Source organism: Aphelocoma coerulescens (genome assembly GCF_041296385.1).
Source record: "Aphelocoma coerulescens isolate FSJ_1873_10779 chromosome Z unlocalized genomic scaffold, UR_Acoe_1.0 ChrZ, whole genome shotgun sequence".
Taxonomy (NCBI): Eukaryota; Metazoa; Chordata; class Aves; order Passeriformes; family Corvidae; genus Aphelocoma; species Aphelocoma coerulescens.
The window spans coordinates 33,553,408-33,581,141 of NW_027184085.1; the positions used below are offsets into that span (position 1 = coordinate 33,553,408).

The 27,734-nt window shown below is 38.7% G+C and overlaps 1 protein-coding gene across 2 annotated transcripts in view; it reads left to right on the forward strand.

The window, feature by feature from the left end:
* ADAMTSL1 (ADAMTS like 1) overlaps window positions 1–27,734 on the forward strand; it is a 437,554-nt gene that overhangs the window by 299,802 nt on the left and 110,018 nt on the right. For both annotated transcript variants that reach the window (XM_069002429.1, XM_069002428.1), the window contains 3 exons: window positions 9,237–9,363; window positions 15,327–15,401; window positions 18,310–18,467. In XM_069002429.1, coding sequence (XP_068858530.1) covers window positions 9,237–9,363; window positions 15,327–15,401; window positions 18,310–18,467 — 360 coding nt within the window. The remainder of the gene's footprint in view (window positions 1–9,236; window positions 9,364–15,326; window positions 15,402–18,309; window positions 18,468–27,734) is intronic.

A 27,734-nucleotide genomic window follows, 5' to 3' on the forward strand; every position in this document is an offset into this window, starting at 1 on the left:
GGCAGTCTCTTTTACTTACACAGCTGGAGTGACCCCTGTCTTCTGCTATCCTTTCTGTCTCTCCAGCCCAGGGATCCCAGGGGACCACATGCCATACAAGTTGCTATGAAGTGTGTGATTTGTGGGTTTGCTTTAAACATTTCAGCCATAGCTCAGGACAACAGGAGTCCTTCTCTGTGAAAAATCATGGCAGCTGCATGGGTTTCATGTTGAAAGGCTAGACACTAAATATAACTAAACACGCCCTTTTAGCTATCTGCTGAAAGGATGCAACAGTGTTCGACTTCCCATCAAAGGCAAAAAGTGTAGGCATGATCTGTGAAAGATAGACTCAACTCTAGCAGAAAATTTTGAAAAAAAAATTGTGCCAAATTATGCTAAAAAATTAACGGCGCCATTTGGCTGAAAAGTCAATAAGAGTCTTACTGGTCCAAGAAATTTATGAGAAATGTGTTTGGGAAGAGTTATATACAAACTGGCTTCATGTACATGTAGAAGTGTAATACCTGTTGATTCCTTAAATTTCTCTGAAGAAGCAAGATAAAAGAGTTCTGCTTTTGCCTTCTGCTTTCTACATACAACTTGAAAAGCTATTCTTCTGTTGGTAAACCAAATCTCATCCTAATAGTAAGAATGTTGTCATTATTATTACTATTACTATTACTATTACTATTACTATTATTGGTGTTACTTTTATTAAAGACCATAAAATTACTTCATATATATGATGGAATAGCACAGTGAATCATATTATAGCTCTAATTGCAGGATTAGATCCAATGATTATAAAGCTGAGAATTTTTAAGAAGGCTGTTAACTAAATTTGTTACTACAAAAAAGTTGTTTAGGACCATAAATGTCCTTTTATTTCTTCTCACTCCAACTCTCTCCATTACATTCTCTTAAATTTACAGGTTATTTGTTAAAGAGAGCTGCATCCCAGAAATCCTTATATTAATGCCTACTGTTTACAGATTATTAAATTTTTCTTTACAGATCTACTTCCAAATACTACTAGAGGTAGTTTAAAAAATTTCTGGTTTATTGATTCCTAAGACTTTTTTTTGCTGAGCTGCACAGTGAATTCAAGTCAGCTAACAAACTTAGTCACATTTAGCTCCCTCTAGTTACCTCTGGTTGGTCAGAAGTCAGACTTGGTGATCTTGGAGGCCTTTTTTTGATTGTGTGTCCTGCCCATGGCAGGGGGGTTGACCTAGATGACCATTAGAGGTCCCTTACAACCCAAACTAGTCCACGGTTCTATTTTCTGGTTCTATATATGCCAGTACTTAAATGGCTCTATATGTGTGTGTCTGCATGTATGCTTCTAATTTTTTTCATCAGAGACAGAGGCTATGCAGATTGGTGCATAATTCCAGAAGAATGGGAAAACCTGCTCTACTTTAAGTAGATGACTGTGCTGTATTTCCTGTGTATCACGACTTCAGGATGGAGAGTTTCTCCTTCTCCCTTCCGTGTACCAAGTGTTGCTGCACACATCCTCTCCTGTTTCCAGCTCAGCCCAAAATACAGAGCTAATCAAGATAACAGTGTCACGTGTTTGGAGTTGGTGCATGGATATTGTACTCATTGACATAGTAAACCTGCATGAGACAGGTAAAAATAAGATTAAGTGGTCACCTCAGCAGGCTCCTGAAGCCTTATGAACCTGCCTTGGGCCTTGACTGTCCATGTGGGATACACTTGGGGCATAGCTGTAGGAATTTGCAGCTGGGCCTGTGGCTGCTCCTAGTCGTTCCTTAGCTTGGGATCTGACTTCTTTGCATGCTTTCCTTTCAAGTCAACTCAGGTTCTGAGGAATGAGAACACCAGGAGTTCATCCTGCCCAATGTGAACCCCTGCAAGAAAATGACCTGCATTTTCCACCCTGCAACATTAATTGGTCTAATATTAGAGACTGTACTCACCCTCCTGTAGCACCGGTAACAATGAGGATCGTGTGCTGACCTTGGCAAGTGGTCCAGTTACTGTGAAGACCCAGGACAGGTGTTTTGCAGGAGTTTTAGATAATTTCCTTTGTCTTCCTAAATGTCTTCTCCTAGGGCCTACATGCACTTCTCTCACACCCTGAGCAGCAGGCTGGAATACCACACAGTATAAATAAGCTGTTTCAGCAGTAGCTTGGAGATATGTAGCCTCTCTCAAGTATTTGAACTGTGAGAGATGTCTGTTCCTCAATAACACAGATTATGTGACTGCCCGAAGCACCAGAAAATCTTTGCTGTCACTGTTATAACAAAGCTCTGCAGCTGGATCCCCATTGATCTAGCCGACAGAGAACCAACTCCTGCCAACAAAAGAAGCCTGTACACCCAACAGAAGAGAGCTCTGAGTAGCAGTTTCAAGCATGTCACGAAGTCACAAGAGCTTACAAAGAATCGCAGTCAAATGTAACATGTCACAAGTGCCAGTTAAATGCATTTACAATTAGTGTTTCATGGTCTAGGAGAAAAGAATAGGTCCAGCAGGCAGCATTTACTCTTGATTTCTCAAGCACATTACTACAGGGAAGCTGAGGGAGGGCTGCCTTGATGAATTTTAGATGAAGTCTTAGAATGACCTTTGCAATCACTTTCTGGTGTAGTATTTTAATATTCTTCAAAAACTGACAAATCTTTCCCCTGGAACTGCTAAGATATCCAGATAATAGATGTGATTCTTCTGAAGAAAAGCAAGCATTTCAGCAATGACCTGCTTAAGAGCACTTGCTAAAAAAAAAAGTTAGGGTTTTTTCTTCTCCAGTGAATACACAAGCATGCAAGGATAAAGGAGAAACTAATTTTTACTCTAGCTCAATATGGATATGTGAGCCTAAATGCAGCCAAAACCAAAGAAAAGTGTGAATGAAATATGTAAGTGAATATGAATAATCACAAAAGCTTCTTTTCTTCTTATTGTTATCTGTTTATAAACTGTTGGAAGTTAATTCTGTTTAAATGTGGCCTCTTACACAGCTGCAGCCTCTGGATTTCTGTATCAGCAGAAAATGAACTAGAGAGAGTTTTGTTCACACATGTCCACATTTGTGGACTCTCTTATGGTGGTCCACACAACAAATTGGTTGGTTATAAATCACTGAACCTGAAAAATTCACTCTTTTTTTTTTATTTTGGAAGATTCCTCCTAATTAAATTTGAATGTAAGGAGTTATCTTTTCCCCACATCCCAGATTTTAGTGCATCTATAATCCTGATTTAGAAGTGGCAGCTTTAAAATTTGGTTAATTGCTGCTTTTTAAATCAAGGGTAGTTCCCTGAGAGAAAATTAAAAAATAGAAATTTCTCTTTAGTTCCTTCTGCTTCTGGGTGTTTGCTGCTTGCTTCTAGAGCTTTGGATGAACCATTGATTCTCAATGTATTGTGTCTGCTGTGTTGGCTGAGTGAGGCTACACAAGGGTCTTTGTTTAAATATATTAACAGCAGAGAGCTTTGGCTAGCTGAGAATGATGGGACAGATATCAAGCAGGACCTGCGATTGGTTGCAGTGGACTAGAGGTAGATAAGGCAACCAGCAATAACAAATCAACAAGCTGGCCAGCCATGTTTCATATGTTGGAAGGTGTACCTTAGCCACTTCAGTGGCTGTATTTAACAGTTTGGGTACTCATCAGTAACTGAAGTTTGTTTCACGGTGTCTGAACTGTTGCAAGATGTATTTGACTCGAATGCCAAGCAAGTACGCTGATGGCACATGGTGCTGAGCCTGCTCTTACCAGCACAGTTACAAATTGCTTTGCCATTGTGAAAATTATCTTATGGTCTTCAATTATAATTGGATTGTGGTGTAGCTCCACCTGAATTCCTGGGGACATGGGGGAGTCCTGCCTAGTGCCTGGTGCTGGTCAAGATTGCCTGTCGTGGGATAATGTCATGAGGCTGTGCCAGAAAAATGCTGGGGCTGCAAAATGTCATCTCAGTCAGTGCTCTGAAGAGCAGATACTTCTTCAGCAGGGGCTGCAAGTCCCCGTGTCACAGACACCAGCCCAGATCCAGTTTGCTGTACAGGCTCAAGCCTGTACTCTCCCCAGTAATTTGAAGAGTAGAGCAGCTCTTCATGCTGATTCTCTAAGATTTTGAACCCAGTTGAAATGATGGATCAGGTCCAAATCTTTCTTCAACTGAGCAGTGACAATCCACAGAAGTCCCACATTGAGCCCCACATTATCTATGTGAAGGGCAACTTTGTTTTTCTCAGATTCTCAGAACTTTTTGCATTTGAACTGCAGACATGCCCTTTGAAAAGCAGAGAGATTTCTTTATAATTGGCTAGATTTGAAAGCTTGCTTTATTATATTATTTCCTGCCCAGGATTTCTTAATATTGAATAGAAATTATTATGAAAACTTGTTACTTCAGGGCATTTCCAGACTAGCAGGGCTGGAGCAGAACCTGTCATTGCTGGTCCAGTTTTATTTCTGGAAAAATCTGCTAAACTGAGCCAGAGTTCAAGTCCACAAGGGGAACACGTGCACTTACAGCACTCATGCACGCACTCAGTGAGTTCGTTCCAACTCCTGTTGTGGGACTTTCAGCCTGACGCCTTTAAACTACACAAACCAGTTGATCTGCTAACTTGATAACCATCTTTTTTCTTGCAGTGTCCTGTAAATATGATTTTGTAATGTGTCTCAGAGTCAGGAATATCCCTATTCTTCTGTTTTGTCAACCTATGGGCTGTGAAGTGGAGTAGGGCGGGGGGGGGGAGCATGGGGGGGAAGGGAGGGAAAGTCAAACGCAGCATGAAGTCTGGGACTTCAGCCTAAGTGTAATAAGGAATCTTTACCTCTGAGTAGAAATGTGGTACCTTATGCCAGAAAACAATACAGGCTTGGCCAACTAGGGATTAGCTGTTATTATTCTGGCTTTTTGTTGCTAGACTTTTCTATGCTAAACCCATAAGGAGAATAAAAAATCCGCTCACTTTAGAGGTGGTGAAGAAGGTCTGGGCAGGCAGTTGGTAGTCACTTGTGATTTCCTCACTCTGGTACTACATGGCTGACATCTTCATATACTGAGAGACCTCCAGAGCTCTGCAAAATCTGCCTTTACTGCTTTAGGGGCATTTAACCACAATAGTAATGAGCTTCATAGAAGCACGTTTAGAAACGCACAAGAGCTTCGTCCAAAACTTATCAAACTTATAAGTACATGTTCTTGATTTTAATGGAGTTTGGATTAGATCGTCAGGGAACTTAATGGAGCTGCTTCTGACATTTTGTGTGGTAACAATCTGCAGTTCAAGCCTCTGACTGCACTTCAGCAACTTGAAACTCAAAAGATTCCTGTGTGGAAAGTCTGTGCTTCATTACCCTGCTTTAAGGGGAGGAAACTTAACATGTAATAGAAATGAGTATGAAAACTGCTTACTTCAGAACATTTCCAGGCACAATTTGTTGTAGTAATCCATTTTCATTCCTAGTGGGGGCTTCCTTCCCAGACCTTTATGGATTGAAAAAGACTTCATCTCCCTAAGCCCCCCAGGATATATTAAGATGAGAACTAGAATGCATTGGAAAGGGAAGTTTCTATCCCACAGAAACTTCGGAATTTCAGCATTGGATCCAGCTTCAAACCAAGACAAGGAGTTGACATTTCAAAGCTTTTCAGAGAGTGAAATATTCCCTAGGTCTCTGAATTAAAAATGTCAATGTTTTGTTTCAGACTGTGTCCCCCAAACCATTACTGTGAGCTGTATATTGGAGATAGAATATCCTTATTGTTTCCTTTGCTTACCATGCTGATGAAGCAGTGCCTTCTGTGGTGCCTATTTTCATGACGAGGTCCTCAGCCACCTCTCATCAGATGAGTATGCCCATAGGTCAGGGAATTGGCAGACTTTTCTGGTTCTGCAGACCAAGTGAGTCTACTTTTCTTGATAGATGGCCTCTCCTAGTGTCTTGGATCTTCGACATCTCTGATAACAGCCATTTTAAAACCTTCCCTCTGTGTTTTGATCATGCTATGTGTGAATGCTGAAAGAAACAATTCTGCCTTCCTGTTCCTTGTTAACCCTGTGCAGATTTCTAGGGTAGTGGTGATGTATTTTCACCCATTCCATAATCTTTTTCAATGAGTTCTCTGCTGCCTTGATGGACAGTGAAGATAATGTTATGGAAATGACACTCTCAACTCAGCCGAACTCCTGTTTCTTCTGCTCAGAGACAAAAGATATTGTTCTCATGAACTGTGTCTTTTTTCAGGAGCACTTTAATATTTCCTTGTCTGATCTTTTGCTTTCATAACAGTCCAGCCTGTAATTTCATGTCAGAGCTACTAAAAACTAATATAAGAGATCTGGAGTAGTGCTTTTGATTTTAAAGCACCAGTGACTCCATTGCAAACGCTAGCAACCTTTCTAGTGCATGTAATTGCCTTCAAAAGATGGAAGAATTTCCGTATGTATTGAAAAAAGAAAAGAAAAAAGAAAAAAGGAAAAGGAAGAAAGAAAAGCAAAGTAAGGCAAGGCAAAGCAAAGCAAAGCAAAGCAAAGAAGAAAAGAAAAGAAAAGAGAGCTTGGGAATGTTTTTTATTTCAGGCATTAATCACTCATAAGTTTTTTTAATGAAAATTTCATACATATTCCCAGAGCTCTGCATATCTATTAAAACAGATAATCTAACAGAGTAAAGAAAAAATCTTTTCAGAGACCTTGGGGAGAAATAGGAAATTCATTTAATTTCATCAAAACTTTTAATTGCATAAAATTATCTGAGACACTGCCAAATACAGTAAGGTTAATATACATTTTGTACATACCACAGAAGTCTTAGTATTCACAAAGGTCTCCATACTTCCACTTTGCTCATACTTCCATTTGATACACAGCATTTTAGCAGAAGAAATATTTTTATGATGTACACTGGTAATGGCCGTCCAACTCAGAAAAATAAACAAGCCACATATAATAAGATAACTTCCTTTCACACCTGAGATTTTCCTGGTGGTTTCCTCCACAAGTTGTGACCTAGCTCCAAATTGCTCAGTTTATAAATTAATTTTAATCAGGGTATAGCCCATGGCAACATGTGAGCTGATGATTCATAAAGTTAAAAATGCTTTAAAGTAGTAAATGCTGTTTTTTGAAATTGGTTACCTCATACCTGGATTTAAGATCAAGCCTATTTCATATCCAAGCAGTTCACATATTTGTTTCAAAATCGGCAAAGGCATAAAGATTTGTGTACCACTCTAACCTGAATTATTGATTATAAAATGTGAGCAGATATGAAAGGGAATTCTAACCTTTCTTTTGTTATCTGGGTTCCCCAGCAGGATGCTTCTCACTGTGGGTGCTAGTGATCTCTAATGCACTAGAAGGAAAATCTGATTTGTAGCCATTGTCATACAGTTTTGAGATCATTCAAGTGGTTCTTTTTACCATCTTGTCTACAGAGTGACATTCATGGAAGTTAAAGCATACGAGTCTGCGTATATTGAAGGTGGTTCATCTCCTGTAGGGATATTCTTACTCAGAAAAAAAAAAAATAGATGTAAATCTTACATAGTACCATGGATACAATTTGTGTATCTGTGCTTGGAAGTTCTGTATGGAGTAGTCACAATCAAGATACTCTTATCTTTGCTTCAGCTTTCTATTATTTGTTTTGGTGTTTCTAATGTGTTAAAATGTCTCTTGCAGTCTTGCTATGACTAGGTTTTCAAGAAAATGTATCATTTCTCTACAACTGTTACTTTTTTTAGGCCTCATTAATTCTCTTGGAGGCATCATAATGTGACCTGGAAGCAGAAGGTGAAATCAAAGACATTTGATGGTAGCTTTCTTCTGAAAGCCTGAATCTATAAAGATTTAAATTAAATAAATTATATTGTCAATATGACAAATAATCAAAGAAACAGCAATTGTGCAGCTAGTAAAACAATGGTGTTAAAAATGGGAATCGAATTGCTAAAAGTAACTACTGGTTATTAAAGCCTGCATTTTCATAGGCAAATGAAGAGAAATTGTCAAATCCAGAAGTATATCTCACCCTAGCAGAGATGTGTAATTCTGCACACTGAGATTTGCATGAATGAGAAATACTAGTCTGAATGTTTAAGTGGGCAAGTTACACATACTGCTTTTATGAGTCTTGATGATAAGTGCCCTACTTGCTCTCATCATTTTCTAGGACCTAGTTCTCTGATTTAAGTGAAACTCAGAAATGCAGGGAAATTTAAAGCTAAAACAAACACTTTATTTAAAATTCTCTGTGTTTATCTATATCCTCTCTGTTTGGCTAAGAGCCTTAGCACAAACTCATTAGAAGTTATAGACAAATATTTGTTTGTCGCTTACTCTGCATGCCAGAATGCTAGAAGGCCTTTCATTTTCTACTACTTTCAAAGGTAATTACAACGCTGTAAGGAGTTCCTTAGTTTCTTGGATTTCAATTATTTATATGCAAAATTCATAACTTGGATGCAGAACTTAAAGTTCGAACAAAAGGCTGACATTGACACTGTGATGAATAAATTAATAGTCCATTAATTAACTTTAAATGTACTTAACTATAAATTTCTATTTGATTCTCCTGGGAATTATAGGGGTTTTGCAAACTGAGAGACCTAGTTTATGTATTCAGCTCTTAAAATTTTGAACCAAACAATTTGCATGTAGGAATAAAGCCAATTTCAGAGCAGGTAATTGCATTCATGCAATGACTCTCAATTCTTCTGTTGCAATCATTCCATCCTTTTTTGTCAGATCTTTTACAATGTCTGAACACAGGCATTGACAGTGTGGAATGGGATTATTGTCAAACATAATTAAAACCCCATGGCTTCCCCAGCTGCATAGCAGGTAGAATTTCACTGAGCCATGTTACTATTGATCCATGCTGCTCTTCACTTTTATCTATCTGTCTGCTTCGTATCTGTCTTCTTATCTGTTTCAGGCATTTTTCTTTGTGAAACTCTAAGAGGTGAAATTTCTGATAGGACTCTGACCAAGAAATGTTCACAATGCGCTAAAATAACAACCTCTTCTTTTCTTCCTCTGGACTGCAAAAGCCATTGAGTACTAACCTGTTCACTGTCTCTCGCCTGGCTTCAGTGCACACTCCCAGCCAGATTTGCTCAGCCTCTTTCATTGCTAAGGTACTTTATGGCCCTCTAGAGATGCTAAGAGAGAAATCTAGAGTAATTAGTTGCGGACATGGATTGAGCAGTCAGTTGGTAAGGGCTCACGTTGAACTGCACATCTTTCTTTCTTGCCAGATTGTTGGCTGTGACCACCAGCTGGGAAGTGCTGTCAAGGAAGATAACTGTGGAGTCTGCAATGGAGATGGGTCCACCTGCCGGCTGGTTCGAGGCCAGTATAAGTCCCAGCTCTCAGCAACTAAATGTAAGCTGTTCTTTCTGGTAAAGTGCCACCTTTCCCTTTAAGTGAAGTACTCATTTCTTGCAAGATAGATTTCACCCCACTCTTTCTCAGGTACCTCAATAATCATGGTCTGTCTAGTTGTCCCCACAGGTTAAAGCCTCTTGGGTTAAAGCAGCCTTACTCAGACTGTTGGTCAGGTTGTGGGGCTGGACAGAGGCTTGTGGAAAGGTGTCATCAGCATATTCCCCATCTCAGCTAGCTAGTTGCTTGTGAAGAGCAGGAGAGTAAGTAGAGATGGCGCTTCCAACGCCTCTCTGGCTGTATTAGCTGGCTAGGCATAGGACTTAGTCCACACTGTTCTGAACAGAATGGTTTATGCTGCTCTACAGCAGAGGGGAACCCAGAGGGGCTGATGGTGCCAGCCTGGCAGAGTGCTCTCTCCAAGGCCTGTGTTAGCATCATGTGTGCCTGCATGCTCAGTATGGTCACTCAGTTCTGCAGCGAACTGAGGAGCCCAAGTTGTCAGAAAGTGCCTACACAGCCATGAGAGATGCCTACAAAAAAGCACAGCCTTTCCTGCATGCTGAGCCAGCTTCAACCCAGAGTGGTAAAGTAGCATTAGTGTGCCCCAGTGAGAGGGTTAGTTTATCCTGTACCCCAGACAGGTTTTTCAGCCTGTTTACAGCACCACAGATGGAGCTATAAAACTTTTGGGATGAAGGATTAAAGGATTAAAAGATAGGTGTATTTTCATGCCTATGTAGACACACCTAAGAAATCACATGAGCCAGCTTGCATACCTGCCCCCAGCCTTAGAGTTTAATCAGACCAGCTCTACCATTCTGGTGCAACGTTGCCTGTGCTGAATAGCACCGACTTTAAAGATTCAAATAGCAGTGTAATATCTGCTGAAGACAGTGTGTGTATATGTGCAGATTCTATAACAGCTTTTTGCAAAAGCTTCTCTATGTCAAAGAGTAACTGTGTTGGTATGGAGCACAGCACAGAGAGCAGCTGATAGCACAGTGCAGTTGTGGCTCCGTGTTTTCTGACTGAGAGGGAGAGTAGGAGAAAGAAAAATGCTGCTACCAAGGATTTTCTTGCTATTTTCTAAGCCTGTGAGAGACTTTTCTCTCTCACAGAAGAGGTAGCAGAGTTATGTAAACAACCAAACACCTGCAGCCTTGAAAAGTCTTGTTTATAGTACAGTAGAAAAATATTTTGACAATGGATGTTTTAGGATTTTAGCCAATCACCCCAAGGGGTGGCTGATCCTTTGTCCAATTAGACTATGAAGAAAAAAGTCTATAAAAGAGTTTGTAAAATAATTAAATAGATCAATCTTGCTGCACAACTCCTGCCTGCTGGATCTTCCCTCCTCCTCCCTGCGGCTGCGGGATGCGGTGATATACCTTAGGGCATACTTTCTTTTTATTTTTTTTTTTTAATAGAATTTCACTTCATTGTTAAGTTTTCTGCAACGTGCAGGAAGAGATTTGGAAATCTTCAGGCTACTTGAGACATAATAGTGTTTGTGAACTTTTTTGGCGAGTGTCTTTTCCTGTAGAAGCAATTAATTGTTTTTGTGTTGCTTTGTGGTAAAAAGGTGCTCATCTCTTCTCTACTGAGGATAGAGGCGCTAATGTATTGTGCACAGTGCTAAAATATTAGTAAAATACAGTACCTTCTCCCAATGGTTTCCTATTAAATGCAAAGAATGTCATATAGGTAAGAGAGCAGATAGCACTGAGCACAATCTTAGACTGAGAAAAATGTGGAAAAAAAATGTTAGAGAATGGATTTTTCAGACAAATTTCCCTGTGTATAATTGGTATGCAGAGCTGAGAAAATAGTGGATTTTGTGTGCACTCTGTATAAACCATGTGGCATTTTTCCCTTCCCTGATGTAAACATGCATATTTTTATGCAACACTATGAATTTTGAATCTGTGAAAAGTAAGTCTTTTTTTAAATTGTGGTTTTTTTTAAATTGTAAAAACACAGTTATGGATCCCCTTCACATATGTGAATTAGTATGAATTCTTTTTGAGGTTTGCTTCCAAATGATTTATGTAAATGTTGTGAAAATTTGACATTCTAAATGTTGAAAAGCTTTTAAAAATCTATTGTGTTCATTTTCTTCATTTATCTTCCCCAACACTGTTGGCACTTTGTCTCTGTCAGCATCTTGCTTATTTGTCACTATAAACATAAATACACAAACATATCTGGGATCAGGGCCCGATTCCTTTTATTTATCCAGTCATTTAAATGTCTGGGTTGACTAGTTGATAGCTAAATTTCAAGTCATCTTTATAAAATAATCCTGGTTTTCCAGAATTATGTCTACTTTATCTGTGGTCTGAATAAGGGATGAAAAGCCAGTGTGAGCCAGTCTGCCATGCAGCATTAGAAAAATCAGAGGGGGAATGTGTATCAGTGACTAGATATCAGCAGACGTGTTCTTTGGCCTCGCTTGGGATTTTTATTTCCCTAACAATCTTGAGGACCGTTCTAGGGGAATTTGACAGTTGGCCTTTAATCCAGCGCTTCCCAATAGTTTCTGAAGGTGCTTATATCTCAAAACCACTCAAAACACAGTCTTGAGCTCATCATACTAAATTAATTTTGTCTTGGTGCTCACATCTAGTTCCCTTCTCCATGCTGTTTGTATCATGCAAAGGCACAAGAGAAAGAAATTCATAGAGCTTTTAAACACTTAGCATTTTCTACAGAAATAGCTTCTTCACTATTTATAGGGGTAGTATACATGTTCCAGTGGCCTCAGAAACAGAAACATAGTAGGGCAGGAGGTAGTGTGATGTTGAATTCTCACTTTTTTATTCTTTATTTATTTTTTATTCTCACATTTTTATGAAAAAGAAAACACCTGTGTCTATGGTTTTGTAAGACTAATAATAAAAAAAGCTACAAAAACTTTCATTCATTCCAGAAATATTCTTTTTTCTTAGGTGGCTTGGGTGGTTCTTTTGAAGTCTGCAGAAAATCCATCCTTTTTATTTAGTATCTTCTTTAGGGAAGAGTGTATGTCCTTCCTATGAAGATAAGCTGCATTTAAGCAGGCTTTTTTGGGTTCACCAAGAAGTTACAGAGTTGGTCCCATAAGTTACAAGTGCATTTTGCTGATCACCTAGTGCAAAGATGGTATTTCTCTAAAGGATTGACATCTCCTAGTGAAGTAGATTCGTTTTAAGAGATTTGTAGGAATTATAATGCTGTCTAGATATTCACCTAATTACTCTTGCCATGGCTGTGAAAAATAGATATGGTTCCAGATTTCCACGGAATTTCAGTAGTAACTGGGAGACAGAAAGAACTCCATTTTTCATCATGAGAGCTGACAGACCATTGGGAAAAAATCCAAGTTAAAAATTCAGAACTAGAAGAAACTGGTATCTCATGTGAACCTGATGGATGTACATGACATTTAACTTTTGCCTAAATCCTTCACTTTCTTAACAGCCCTGAGCCACTGTCCTCTCAGTTATCTGGGACTCTCCCTTGCTTCCCTGTGCATGGTCTCTGGAGAAAACCAACCACCTGTTAAAGCATTTTGTATCTTTTCCTCGGAGAGTTCCACACAGCTGCTCAACAATCTGTCTCTCTGCTTATTGTTGGAGAGAGCTGTGACTAAATGTTAGCCTGCTTACTTTTACATCTCTTCACAGGAAATGTCTCCTCCTTATCACTGTTAACCTCAGGAAGTTATCCTTCAGTCCCCACTGCTTCTGCTTTGTGAAAGCAGGAAGCACTGTGATAAGCAAAAATCCCACTGAGCTTTGCATTTCTCATAAAGCGTGCTAGGATTTCAAATGGAGAGCAACTGCAAGATCAGGTGAAATATAGTCCTAGCAATACCCTGGGGCAGAAGATGCATGCTGAGAATAAAAGCTCACATGGTCTTTAAACTGTCCAGTTTTTCTGTGACGTGTCAGTGAGTTGTTAACTCTGCGGCACAGAGCTTGTAACTGAGAGACAGATATAATAATGGCATGTGACTGTCTTTAAGTAAGACTTGTAAAAAGGTCACTGATATTGTTTTTTGAAAATTGAAGTTACTGCTTTTCCAAATTCATTCCAAAAAATGTTATATATATACAGCAAAATGATATGTCATACATATTTTGTTCCCCAAAATGGATAAAATGTGTTTATCCTACTAGGTATCTTGAATCTGAATGCCAGAGTGGTGCCAATAAAGCAGTATTAGAATATCAGTGTTTAATGATTTTTTTAGAAATTGCATATTTGTCTTTCCAAATAGAAAATTTGAATTCTGTATAGAATTCCTAGCTTTACTAATCACTGTGATATCAGAGATGTGTATGAGCAAAACGGGTATTGAGTTTAACCCCAGTGTTACAAAAGACTTAGGAAATTTCTGGATAATTTGACAAAACATACCAAATCAGAACTTGAAAATGGGACACGGTTCAGAAGCACCTGAAAATCTGAGCAGTCTTTATGTCCACACAACTTTTGTGGCACTCAGAGAGACTGCTTACATTTCTGCCTCACTTCTGGGATATTAAGAGGCCACAAAAGTATGAGTATTTCATCCCATAAAGCTCTGAAATATAAGAGTGTTAATAATTTTTATGATGCATTACAGAATTTAAAATTTAAGGGGGTTCTAGTTCACAGTTTTGAGATGTTATAGGTTTGGATGAATTAATGTACTGCTTAAAATTCCTGTTTCTGGAAGTGTTTCCTCTCTCTGTCAACTCTTCACCTTTTGATATAAAATGACAACATTAATAACTATTCTGCTAGTAAGTGAGAATCCTGATTTAGTTGGGTTCCAACAGTGTTCGCAGTTTGGTCTGGCCAGAAACATAAGGCCCCAACTCATATTTGAATGAAAGATAAAATGCTTTCATTGTCTGGGTTAGCCTTACCTGACAAAGCAAAACAGTGCTTTGAGAGCAGAGCTGTAGCTCCTGCTAGAAGGCATTTCATGACATCGATGTGAGCAGTTCTGATGAATAAGTAGTGAAAGAGACTTTGTTTCTCTCATGTCTACCACCTTCTCACTCCCCCAAAAAATCCTGTTAGGCATGCATACTTTTTCCTTCCCACCTTCCAGTTATATGGGAAGGAGGCAGAAAAGGAAAGGTGAATGAAATGTGCTGGTTAGTCCAGGTCAGCATTCTCTGGGCATGCCACTTCATGACCCAGGTGTAGCATTTTATATCATCTTTCCATGCCTTTCCAGTTCCCTTCAGAAAATTACTGAGGTTGCTACCTCTTTAGAAATGCTGACCTAACTAACCTTCACAGCTGCATGTTACCTACATGTTAGTTCACACCTCGGTTTAGATCCAGTTGGCAGAGCTCCCAAGGGCTTCATAGGTGCAAGATCCTGTTTTGATACCTGTTTACATGAAAATCTAATGGGCTTCTGTTTTTCCAGGGGCTTTCTGGTAGCAGTGTAGAAAGGGAAGCAGAATTATAGCACTTGTGGTCATTAAAATAAAAGGTGTGAAAGGGGTGACATACCTGAGGGCAGCAGGAGACCGTCACATAGCATGGGCAGGATCATGGAGAAGCTATGGGGTTTAAGTGGGAAAAAGTCAAGTGAAAAATGAGAAAGCTATTCTGGTTAAACATCAGAATAAGATTATGCTTCTCTACTTTGCCACAAACACCAATTCAAAATACTTGAGAGTTTTAAGTGGAATTGTGGTGAATAGAAAGTTATTAGTTATTCAAGAAAACCATAAATAGTTGTGAAGGAGTTCGGGATAAATAAAATCAGCAGGTTTGGATTCTTCTAAGCAGAAGGTTTTTACCCCATTTAACAAGTTATTTTTTCAGATTTTTAATCATAATTCTTAGAGTTTTTTTAATTGGTCCTAAGGGGTTTTTTTGACAGCCTTGTAAACATGTATTTGACTGCTTATTAGAAAACAGGTGGGAGTTCCTGTGCTTATTTACTCCATGCATTTTTTGCTTTCCCACAGTGGATGATACAGTGGTTGCTATTCCCTATGGAAGCAGACAAGTTCGCCTCGTGCTGAAAGGACCTGATCATTTATGTAAGTAGAAATTGTTGTACACTTGTTTAAGAGAGCCTTGGTAACCTGCAGTGCTGTGTTTATGCTGTGGTGTCTGGTTTCTCGCTGTCAGATCACTGATATCAACACACAGATGAGTCCTACTCTCAGAAGTTTTCCTCAGAGCCAGTTACTTCAGTGGCACACTCTTTTCAAAGCAGACCTTGGCCAACAGTGCAGAATTCTTTGCCCCTCCATAATTTTTCAGTCATTTCTGTTTGCTTATCCTTTGGCTGGCTCACTTGGTGTCAAGTGCTTTTGTTTAAAATTAATAAAATATATACCACTGAGTGAATCAATATCGAGGACAGTAAAGTATAAGCTTCCCTACAGCTCAGCTCAGCCATCAAGCTGCTCATGACTTTAACACGTTTCTGTTACGATAATCTCTCTCCCTTAGATACACACATGCACTCGCACCGTACGTGTGTGCATGCACACACACAAAGTTGCACTCTAAGGATCTGAAACTGCATACACAAGTGAAACCATGTTCCTTAGAAGTGATATTGCTCCAGCTCTTACTCTTAGGACCACTGAGTTCTGCTAGCCCATCACTTGGTGGCTATAATGCTTTCCTGCTTCATTGGTGTATCCCAGCAGCTGTATATCCCTCTTCTCTGGGAGGATTCTCAGGATTTGAGAATACTCTGCTACAGGTGAAGGCAAATCCATTTATTTCATGAACAGAAGCTCCTGGTATCCCTCACTCTCATCTTCCAGTGCAGTAGCTGCTCACAAGCTGCTTCCTTTCTCATCAGCAGCAAATGAATATTAGAGTGTTAGTAAATACAATTTACGGTCAGAAAAAAAACCCCAAACTGTACTGCATGACCTCTCAGTAGCACAAATTATTGTAAGGTAAGTCAGGCTGCCCTTATCCTTTTCCAAAGGAAGTCTTTAGGAATTTTCTGCAGCACAGACAAGTTATGTCTTCTGTTTTTCAGTGTAGGTACAAACATGTGTGTCAGCAAAGATGTGAAACACCAAATCATTTCACTGTCCTTGTATTTTCTTTCACCCAAAGATTTTATACAGGATATCAAAATAAGGGGTGGCTTACCAGTCCTGTACTGTAGCTCCCTAGTTGTGTTGAGAAAGCAGTGGGTTCTGCAAATTTAAAACTGTGGTTAAAGACCAGCAAAAATATAGGTTATAAACCAAAAAAAAGTATATTATGTTTTCATTAAAAGTTCAAATACTGCCTGTACCTCAGTTTTAAGGAATGCCCTTTGGGTATTCCTGAGCTGCTCCAGTATGGTTGATACTACTTTCCCAGTACATGACATGCACTCTTTCTCTCCTGACTTTTTTTCCAGTATAGATGTTCTCTTCCAAGGTAGAAAAATTTTGTACTTTTGTTATTGTTTCAGTGAAATTGAGCTATAAGAAAGCTCAGAGAGAAATGAGATTTTAGCTGGAGAGATGGATCTAAAGCTGCCTTCACTCAGGCTGTATCATATTTCATGACAAAAAGATTTGAATCAGCAAGGTCTGCCAGAGTCACTGGTTAAGATTTAGATTAACTGCACTGTGTAAACATGAATAAGTCCAAATATATCTCTTTCTTGTTTCAGATGTCTCCATGAATCTTTCTGTTCACCCATCAAAGGATTTTATATATGTATGAGCTACAGTCAGTTTCAGGGGGAGGGAGTATTTTGCCCTGTGAACTTTGGTTGTGGGAGAAGTCAACAGGAGGCTGATTATATATACATAAGTCTTAAAACCATCTTTATTCCTGATGCATGCAGCCTTGTCCAAAAACAAATAGATGGCCAAGTGCATCACAAAGGAAGAGACTGGTCTCACTGAAAACCAAGGAATTCATTAATACAGTGCAAATTCTTAGTGTACTGCCTTCACAACTTCCTTCATTAATTAATTCCCTTAATCCATCATGGAAGTCAGTCTAGTTACTGCAATTATCTTCTTTGTTCCCTAATTAGCAACTTAATATATGCAAATAAAAACATTTTTTCTTTTTGTTGTCTTTGAAAACATATCTCCATCATAGATGAATAGGATGCCTTAGCTGCCTCGCTGTATTGGAGGTTTTTGCTTATATTCATAAATTAATGTGAAAGGTTTGCAGCTTTGCAATCTTTCATGATGAAATTCCCTGTCACTTTTAAATAACTACCAGAAACAGTTTACTGGTGAATGTGCTGTAAAGCATAATCTGGAGTTGGTAGGGAGGCTAGCTGGATGATGAAACAGACCTGCTTTCTGACTGTTGGTTTCTATTTAAGAAATTACTGTTATTTTTAATATGATAATCAGAAGTAGCTACTACAAAACAGTATCTGAATTAATGCCCACTTTTGGGGAACTGTGAATACAGAGAGAGCCAGATGGAGAGCTCAGGATGGTTCAGCACCCACCTTCCCCTTCTACTCCACTGGGATGGGTCAGACTGCTTCTGGAGAGGAAATGGGATTGCTGTCATACTGACCTTTCTTTCCTGGATATCCTGCTTTTAGTTAATTGTCTACCACAACAACATGTGGTTAGTGACCCACCTTTGAACTGAAGGAGGGTATGGCAACTTAACAGTGCTCATGGGCCAAGGTCTGAGTCACGTTCCACATAGGAGCGTGACTTACTGACAGTGAGTTAAACAACAGCAAGTGTGCCTAACCAGGAATGGATTAGTATGTCTGGAAGAGAGTAAAAACATGACCTATGGGTGAGGAGGGGAATGTGAGCTAAAAATCTAAAGGTTGAACAAAGACAAAAAGCAGATGGAAGAGAAAAAAGAGAAGTGTGCAAATGTGCATAACGATGGGAAAAAAAGTTGCAGTATTACTAATTCATGTTGGGGTTTTTTTCTGCTCTCATTTCAAATTGCAATGCTTTAGTTTCCTGAAATTTTTTTTCTATTTGTCAGATTTGGAAACCAAGACTCTCCAAGGTGTGAAGAGTGAAAACAGCCTAAGCACCACTGGCTCCTTCATCGTAGAAAATTCTAGCATTGACTTCCAGAAGTTTCCTGACAAGGAGATCTTAAGAATGTCTGGGCCTCTCACTGCAGACTTTACTATCAAGGTGAGGGTCATTGGTCAGTGATGGCTTAGAGCAACATAAAGATCTACTAGGAGGATGAAAGAGATTTTTCTAGATCTTAATTGTCCAGTAGATGTTTATCACAAAGCCTAATCCAGGCTATCTCTTGAATTCTACATGTAATTCTTTATGGTTATATATTTGGTGAAAACCTCACTGGAAACTCCTCAGGAGAGAGAGACTGCATTTATGTCAAGAAAGGCATAGCCAATATGTGCCCTAAAAAGAAACTATGAACTTTTCATTTCAAGAAAGGACAGAATACTTTCTATATGCACTACTGAGGTACATATAAATCAATGACTTGCAGTTTTCTTTGTGATAAGCGAAAAGAAAGTCTGTGTCTTTGGCCCGTAGTTTGTTGGGTGTATATTAGTGTAGTTGCACAGAAGACTGTAAGAGAGTGAAGAGTGAAGTCCTCAAGCTCTAAAATAAATTTGATAACTTTGCTTGAAAAGTCATGGCGTCATTTTGAAGTTCTGTTCTTTGTTGCACTGGCAATAAGAGTAAAATTGTTTCCTCCCATTAGAGTGTTTCCATTCTTCCAGGTAATATAAAACACATTGCTGGAAGCAATGCACACATTCTGTGGGGAAACAAACATATGAAAATGAACATTTGGGAGTTGCAATAAAATAAATCCCTTTCCAGTAGGTCCAAGGAACCTGAAGGATTTCAGCTGTAAAACTGCAAAACCTGTATCATGTCCAGGACTACGTAAATTTTTCACTATGGGCCCCAGAGGTAGATGACATTTGCTTTAACCTTGAGCTGATGGCAGCTAGAGGTTTGAACAGTGAACTGGAAAATGTCCTAAGTGATTGTCCTGGGTTAACTTGGGAAGTAGCACAGTCTTGTAGGCTGTCCCCTGTCCATCGTGGTATGTTAGCAGCTGAAAAAGCAAACTGAAATGTCAGAACTGGTTCACAAGGAGAAGCCTGAACTAAGAAATACGTTCCTTCCTCTTTGAATGTCAGAACAAAAATTCCTTGCTAAAATAGATGCTGTTCAATTCAAAACATCTGAAACACATTTACCTCTTCTATAGATGATACAGAGATGGTGAACATCACTGCAATGTAAACAATATTTCTCACTTTGTTTTATTTCTGCTCTCTGAATTTCTGGCAGCCTAGTTACAGTATATTTGTGGGAAATAGCTGGTCAGGTAGACCAGTTGCCCAGCAGGAGGGTTGTACTTTCTTCCTTATATTTCCACTGTTGTTTTTTATGACAGGGAAAGTACTTTTATGCCTTGCATTTCATCTACCTCTATCAAAGCAAGGTAAGAAGTGCTGGTTAAATCAAAGGAGTACCCTGTTTAAATGTTGACAGTCTGACCAATATGAGTGTACAAGTTGGCTAGGCATGGGCAGAACAGACACTGCTGAATTGAGGTGGAGCTATTTTGAGTTCTGCTGTGTGTTTGCACCTTTGAAAATCAGAGTAACATGATTCAGGTGTTAAATCTGTTGTCTTCTGTGAACATATAAAAATGCACCAAAAAACCCCAACCAACTGTTCATGGTTGTAGGATCTTTTCTAAGGTTAGCATTAAATTTTGCATTGGATTACGCACTAAAAAATTCTCTGCTCTTGAATCACAGTTAGTTTTTTAATCAAAAGCTATAGAAGATACTTCAGCTATTACTTCATGAGACACAGATATTATTCTGTACTATTAAATTATTTTTCTAACAAGTTTTTTTTTTTCTTCTGGGTATTTATTTTGTTAGATTTTGCCAGATATGAGCATGTAGAGATGAATGTACAGATGCATGCAATCCAAGATGCTGCCTCTCAGTTATGTCAGATTTGGAAACTGCTTTTCATACTTACTTTATACATGATTATTTTGCCTTCAGATTTTGAAGTTAAAGTACCTTTCTTTAAAAAAAATCAGATGAAATATTTCTTTGTGGTGTTACTAAGCGTTCCTTACAAAGTGGGATCTCTTTGGGTGTCTTGCCTCCTGGACCAAGGCAGATTTTTATGCAAATAGATCTAAATGAATCTGTACATGTAGCAGAACTCTAGTTTTAGAATTGTAGTCTCCAGAATTATTCCTGTAATCCTTTTCACTTGACCCTGAATGCTCTTATTCGACAGGTCAAGTTAGACACCTGGCTATAATTCAGAAGTAGTAACTCAGTGTGAAAGTTGATATTTAAGTTTCTTTATTGGTAACACAGAGTGCTTTAAATTGCAAGAAACCTCATGCTGTTCCTGGAGGAGCTGAGTTGCATAATTACTGGATTTCTTTACTTTGTAATAGTCAGTGGTACATACCTCACGTGCTAAACTCTTGGCAATCTTTTCACAAGATGTATAAATAGTAAAAATAATTCAGCAAAACAGCTATTAAAAAAAAAAAGGTGTTACCACAAAACTGGAGAAGAAACGAAGTTTTCCATTATCTGGTTTTTTGTATTGATCATTTGAAAATTGTAAGTCTCCATTGCAAACTTCAATTTTTGAAAGGCAAAAGACGAGGAAAACATGCCAGTAAACTTAAATCCCAGTAGAACTACTTTTCCTAAATTCTGAGGGTTTCTCTGTTTTGGCGTTTTCAGTACAAAATCCTGGTTCGCATGACTAGAAATGCCTCTTTTCTATAAGAAAAATGTGTCATGCTAGATATAATCCTGAAGAAATGAAGGTCCATTTTCATGTGGAAATCTGTGTGTTTCTGTGTGTTTGAGATCAGAGTAGTAATATCACACAGGGAGATGTGCCCTTTATGGCTGAGCTGTCCCAGATCTGCTCTGTTGACGGTGTCGTGTTCGTTCACTGGTCTATGCTGAAACATCTCCTCTGTTGATAGTGTGCGTTTCAAACCCTAAACAGAGAATCTTGGAGTACTTAGTTCATGTCATGCATCTGCTCTCCTTTGAGCAGGATGAAGCAGTACTGTCAGATGGGGTCTACAGATGACCATATAATGAGAACAGTCATCACCAGATGACTGTAAATATGAAATCCATAGTTACAGACTTACGGAAACCACCATTGGGGACTGCCAGTGAAGAGTGAGGCTGGCAAAGCACAGTCTGTTAGGGTCTCCTTCACAGGTTGATTGTTGCATTGCTAGGGCCCTAACCCTGTGGCTGAGGTGTGAGCCAGCAAAGACCAGTGGGTTTAAAACCTTTAAAAGATCTAGTAAAGGGTATTATCTAGGCTTGGGTTTGGTTTGGAGGGGAAACCATTGTAGGCCTAGATCTAGGCTAGACTATGTTTATATTGGTTTTAAATCCCTTGTATCATTCATAGTGCCTGCCCAGACCAAGTCCTTTGCATAGGGATGCCTAAAACTGGATTGCACAAATGTTTGTCTGGAGGCTTCTAGAGGTATTTGGATTAGGATTGCATTGTATTGATGATGTCTTTTTGTAGTGCTGGGGCTGACAAGCCTTGGCTAGGGACTGCTGCCAGAAGAGACTGTCTGGCGCTTCTTTTTGTGCTAGTGGCTGGGTGTTCTGCTGGCTGATTTAGAAATTATGTGGACTGGGTTCACTTGGGCAGTTACTGCTGAAATAGAGTTTTGGCCACCAATTGTCCAAAAAGTCATAAAACGATCTCAAAAGTGCATGCTTAATTACACAGAACTCTAGAGCTAGCCAGACAACTGTTGGCTCAGCTGCAGTCTAGGACTGGCAGAAAGTGCTGGTGAGATAAATGTGTTTGATAACAGTCCAGATTAGAGATAGAAAATAAGGCTGGGACTTAGTCTAGACTTCCTGGGACTTGCAAGGGCATGCAAGAGATAATGCATGTACAGGCAGCCAGCTGGCAGAGAGGTTGATGGGCCTTGTCAGGCTAGAGCCAGGATTGGATTAAATGTTACTTTGAACAAGGAGCACATAGTGATTTACTTTGTGGCATAAACTAAATTATTTCAATACTCTCTTTAAGGCAGAGGCCAAATGATGCAAATTTGCTCTAGCAGCAAAGAGCTACTATTTATGGTTCACATATTGTTGGATATTTGAGGTATTATCATATGAGAATTGGAAGTGAAGACAGTAAGAGTCTTCTGTACAATTTAGTTCTGATGCTGGCAAAGGTTTCCAGAAGAGATTATACCTCATATTTGGGAGAAGGCTTGAGATCAGGTGGGAAGTGATGAAGAATCTGGGTAGCACTGACAGCTCGGGGTTAGGATGGTGCTCCTGGAAGTAGATAGAGATAGAATTAAGGCTGAGTGCACAGAAATAGTAATAGTTAAAGTTTAGTGTGACTGATTCAGCTTTTGTGTTAGCAAGGTCAACCCACTGAAACACTTTGCTTCATCTAGAAGAGATCAACAGAATATTGTCAATTCATTGTAAAGCAAAAGTACCTCTTGAGATGTGTCTTCCTGAGGTCATTGTGGTGCTCTGCAAATTGGATTTAGCTGGAAGCATGTCTGTATCAACTTAGGCTTTTATCAACCTATGTTTGCATTCAATACTTCTTTTCCCAGTATTAGTCATAAAAATCACCCAGTCTGATTTCCTGATACCCAAAAAATGTACAATTTTTTAATAATCTCTAGGTCAAAGTCACAAGTAGTGACCAGCACTAATCATTATTTATCTTGACTGGGTCTTGGGACAAGTTCAGGAAAATTCTTTTTTCTCCTATTCTGGCAAATGAGGTGAAATGTATGGAAAACCATTAAATAGACCTTTCAAAAACAATGTACAGTTTTTATTTTATATCAACCTTTTTTATTTTCTGTTCAATATAAAGTATTTCAATTAATAGCACGTAGAACATGATCATTCTCCTAATCAATATATTTGACCTTTAGGTCATGCAATGATTTCCGTAGTGAACAATACACTGTGTAAAATAAGGAATACATCTCATTTTTCAAACCTTAGTGCAATATTTTCACTGATTCCTTCTGGTTTTCCCATTCTGAGAGACAGGAAATTATTACTACTGTTTACCTCCTTTCTCCTTCTGTGTTTGATATCTCTGTCATCATCATTTGCCTCTTTCCTAGTGTCTTCATAGAATCATAGGATGGTTTGGGCTGTAAGAAACCTCAAGGATTCTCTATTTCCAGCTCCACTCGCATGGGCAGGGACAGCTTACTAGATCAACTTGCTCAGAGCTACATCTAGCCTGGTCTTGAACATTTCCAAGGATAAAGCATCCACAATTTCTCTGGGCAACATTTTACAGTGTCTAACCATGCTTACACAAAATAATTTCTTCCTAAGATCTAAGCTAAATCTACCCTCTTCAAGTTTAAAGCCATTATCCTTCATCCTGTCTCTACATGCCCTTGTCAAAAGCCCCTCTTAAGCTCTCTTGTAGCCCTCTTTAGGTACTGGATGGCTGCTGCAAGGTGTTCTCAGAGCAAGTTCTCCAGGCTGGACTATCCCAACTGTCTCAGCCTTTCCTCATAGGAGAGATGCTCCAGCCCTCTGGTCATCTTCATGTACCTCCTTTGGACTCCCAACAGGCCGGTGTCTTTCTTATATCTTATTCTATTTAATATTTACTTTTTTATCAAAGATGATCCATAAGAAGTGTATCCTTTTTTCCGTTCTCTGTCCTTTTCCTGGTTTCACTGTGACAATACAGTCACAATTTTTTAAAATACACATAAACATGTAATTTGTGACTTGTATTTAAATACATAAACGTGTATTTTGAAAGAACCGATTTCTTATAAGTAGACATGTAGTTTAATAAAATGTTATAAAATTATTTAATATCCACTTTATATAAAGAGGTAATTTTACATAAATATATATGTTGAAAAAGAGTGAACTTACACTCTAATATTACTTGAAAGGAAGTTGTAATGAGTTGGGGGTCAGTCTCTTCTCTGAGGTAGCAAATAATAGGACAAAAGGAAATGGTCTGAAGTTGTGCCAGGGGAGCTTTAGATTAAATACTCGAAAAAATTTCATCACTGAAAGGCTGATTAGGCATTGCAATAAGCTGCCCAGAGAAGTGGTGGAATCACTGGAGTGTTCAGAAGATGAGATGTGGTGCTTAGAGACATGTTGTAGTAGTGGACTTGGCAGTGTCAAGATAGTTGTTGGACTGGGTTTGGATCTTAGAGGTCTTTTCCAACCTTAATGGTTTTATGATTCTATACACACAATAATCAGGACACAAATGGATTCTACCTGGCTATGTACTTCTCTCTTCTTCTTTCATCCTTTCTGCAAAATTCTATGGATGTTTGTAACTGAGCTGATATTTTCAGAGGAATACCTAAAACAACCCTACTACTGTTCTGAATAGTAATAGCTAATGTGGACAACAGTTTTGTTTATAATTAGCATATATAATTAATTGGGGTTTCCCATAGGTATTATTTCTTTTTTTTTTACTGAATTTGAATTTAGTCTGTCAAAACTTTGAGGGCTTTCACAGATGGTTTTAATTTTACACACCATTTGTAAGTTTTTTCATTAGCAAACTTGGTAAGCTCATGGTTGACCCTTTATGCTGCTCATCTGGGCATCTGGCTAACAACTCATGCCATAGCACATATCCCTGAGGGATTCCACAGTCCTTCATCCACTGCAAGAGCAGCTTATTGGATCATTCTTTACCCAGTCATCAGTTCATGGTAGAATCTTCTAGGAGTATCTAGGACTCTTTGGTGAGAGACCTAGAAAAAAACCTAGACTAATAAACTAATAAAACTACCTTTATTTTTTTGACAAAGAAAACCACAATGCTCAGAAAAAATTACCTTTCTCAGGGTACTCTTTAAGTTCTATTGTCTTTTTACATTCTATCTACTCAACCAGTAAGTGACATAGAAATTGTTGGGCTGAAGTTTTGTTCATTACTCATGAGATGCCTTCTGAAAACTGTTACAAATTTCTATCTATATTTATGTGGTTTAAACCGTAGTTTATGCATGTAAGTAGACTGAATATCATATGCGATTTGGATTTGTGATTCCTGTGCTCAACCAGTACATCCTTTGAAGCTACTGGGTGGATGCTGTTTGGATCTGAAGATGTGTTACCATTAATTTTACATACTTCTTTAAAGTACTGCTGATCTGAAAGGTACTGGCAGGTTTTAATGATGCCTTTTCCTGGTCTTAAAATCAAGAGTCATACACAGTTAGAAGGGGAAAAGGGATTTTACCTTGGTATTTATTTTAAGGATCTTTAGGTGCACCACATCCAGGTAAAATGCACCGAAATGCACACCGCAATGCACAGCCCCAGAAGATCTGGTATAACATTGTAGGTCTTACTAATTAGCATATCTATCAAAGAGTCCCAAATGAGAGGCTCAAGTGAGCCCCCCTCCCTGAGGAACCTTCCCCTGGATGGTTCTATCTTGGTTTACAGAATGTATTCTGAAGAGGACCTTGGGGTCTGGGGCACACTGATCCCTAGCTACGAAACTTCTAAAATGTTTAGTCTCTTAGCTTGACAAACAAGTCTAAGAGTGTAGGGAAAAAGCACTAGGAATACAGAAGTTGTAAAAAGGTATAACGGGGGTATAAAAGAAAAGGCAAAAAAATCTTCATGACATCATTAAGGCAATAGAGAAAGTTTCTTAGACATGTAATTTTCTATTCCTCTGACAAATTGTTACTTGTATTTTTCCTTTTCTTACTCTGTAACTTTTGTTTGCGTATATCTCTCAAAAATCAGTCACTTTTAAGTGCAATTAAGGCTTGGAGCCGACCCTGTTCATTTTTCATTATTTTAACAATTTGCATGTGTGTGGCAAAAAATGCTCTTTCAGTTTGTTAATTTTATTTTTATACAGTATCTATCACAATAGGATCCTCTTTTTACATTGATTTCCTAGATATTGCCGTTAATAACTTAAGATTAATAAATATTCTGCAGTGACAATTAATGTGGCTTGTTCAAAGGTGAATTCTCTTACCCTGGGATCATGATGATGGTGGTAAAATTGTCTTTCCACAGATGACTGGGATGTTATGGGTGGTATCACAGCAGAGATGCAGCACATCTGGTTTCGGTATTTGGGGTTGCCTTTGGTTCTATGGAGTGGTTTTGGTCTTCTCATTTGAGAAATTTCCACATTTCCACATTAGTAGTGGATTCTGTACAGATGATTAATTGTTATCTGATACCGTAGTTTCCATTACTGCCAGCTATCCTAGCCAATCCACTGTAGTGATTTTCTCTTTTTTTTCTTTTTTTGGGCAGATTAATGGAACTGGTAAAAGATTTGAACCTTCTAGCTTTCTATTTTGGCTTTGTGAGAGAATTAATCTAAAGGCTTTTTAACACTCTCATCACCTAAAGAATACTGATTAAACCAAGATTGGGACAGGGTAAGCAAGTTCAATTCAGAGATACCTTGTAAAGTATGTAAATCAGTGATAATATAATTCCAGAGTGATTTGTCTGGCTGATTTAGAGGCTTAAATTGAGAAGCAACAGGTGGAGCTGACTTTCATTAGAGAGACAACCCTAAAACCAAGCTGATCCAACACAGGACAATCACAATCAGGGGACGTGAATGCAGAAGTGGACAGTAGGCATATTCCCTGGACCTTGAGGACAGAGCTCCTTTCAGCATTCAAGGGAATGACAGGGCAAACTCAGAGGAGTTATGGTGTAGTCTTGTCTTAAAACATATGCTTGAAAGCCTTCAGCATCTCTCATTATTTACATTTTATATTCTTTTTATGTTATTTTAAACAAGCTTGTAAAAGTTATTTTCCCATGACAATGTCTGGCTTCTATTTCCTTCATGAACAAATTATTAACAGCAACAAATCTCTTGTACATCCTTCTTTTTTTCAGTGCAAGATATCAGCACATACAACCAGAAATACTGAAGCACTCTAGGCAGAATATTTTTTCTACTGACTTGAGAAGCACGAAATTACATATGTCAGATTTCTCATTAATTACTTTCATTAGTATCAATCTGATGATTTGGTATTTAGAACTTGCAGAAAGAATTCAGGATCAGAATATGGGAGAATCCATCAGAACTTTTCTAAGAAGCATGGTGGCATGGAGCTAGATCATAGTAGAGCAGATCAAATTGTGTAAGACAGAATTTGCTGAAGCACTTCCAGAGAAGGACCACAGAGCTGGTGAATGGCCTAGAGAGTAAGTCCTATGAGGAGTGGCTGAGGAGGCTGAAGTTGTTTAGCCTGGAGAAGAGGAGGCTTAGGGGAGACCTTATCACTCTCCACGACTGCCTGAAAGGAGACTGTAGCCAGGTGGGGGTCAATCTCTTCTCATAGGCAACCAGTGACAGGACAAGAGGACACAGGCTTAA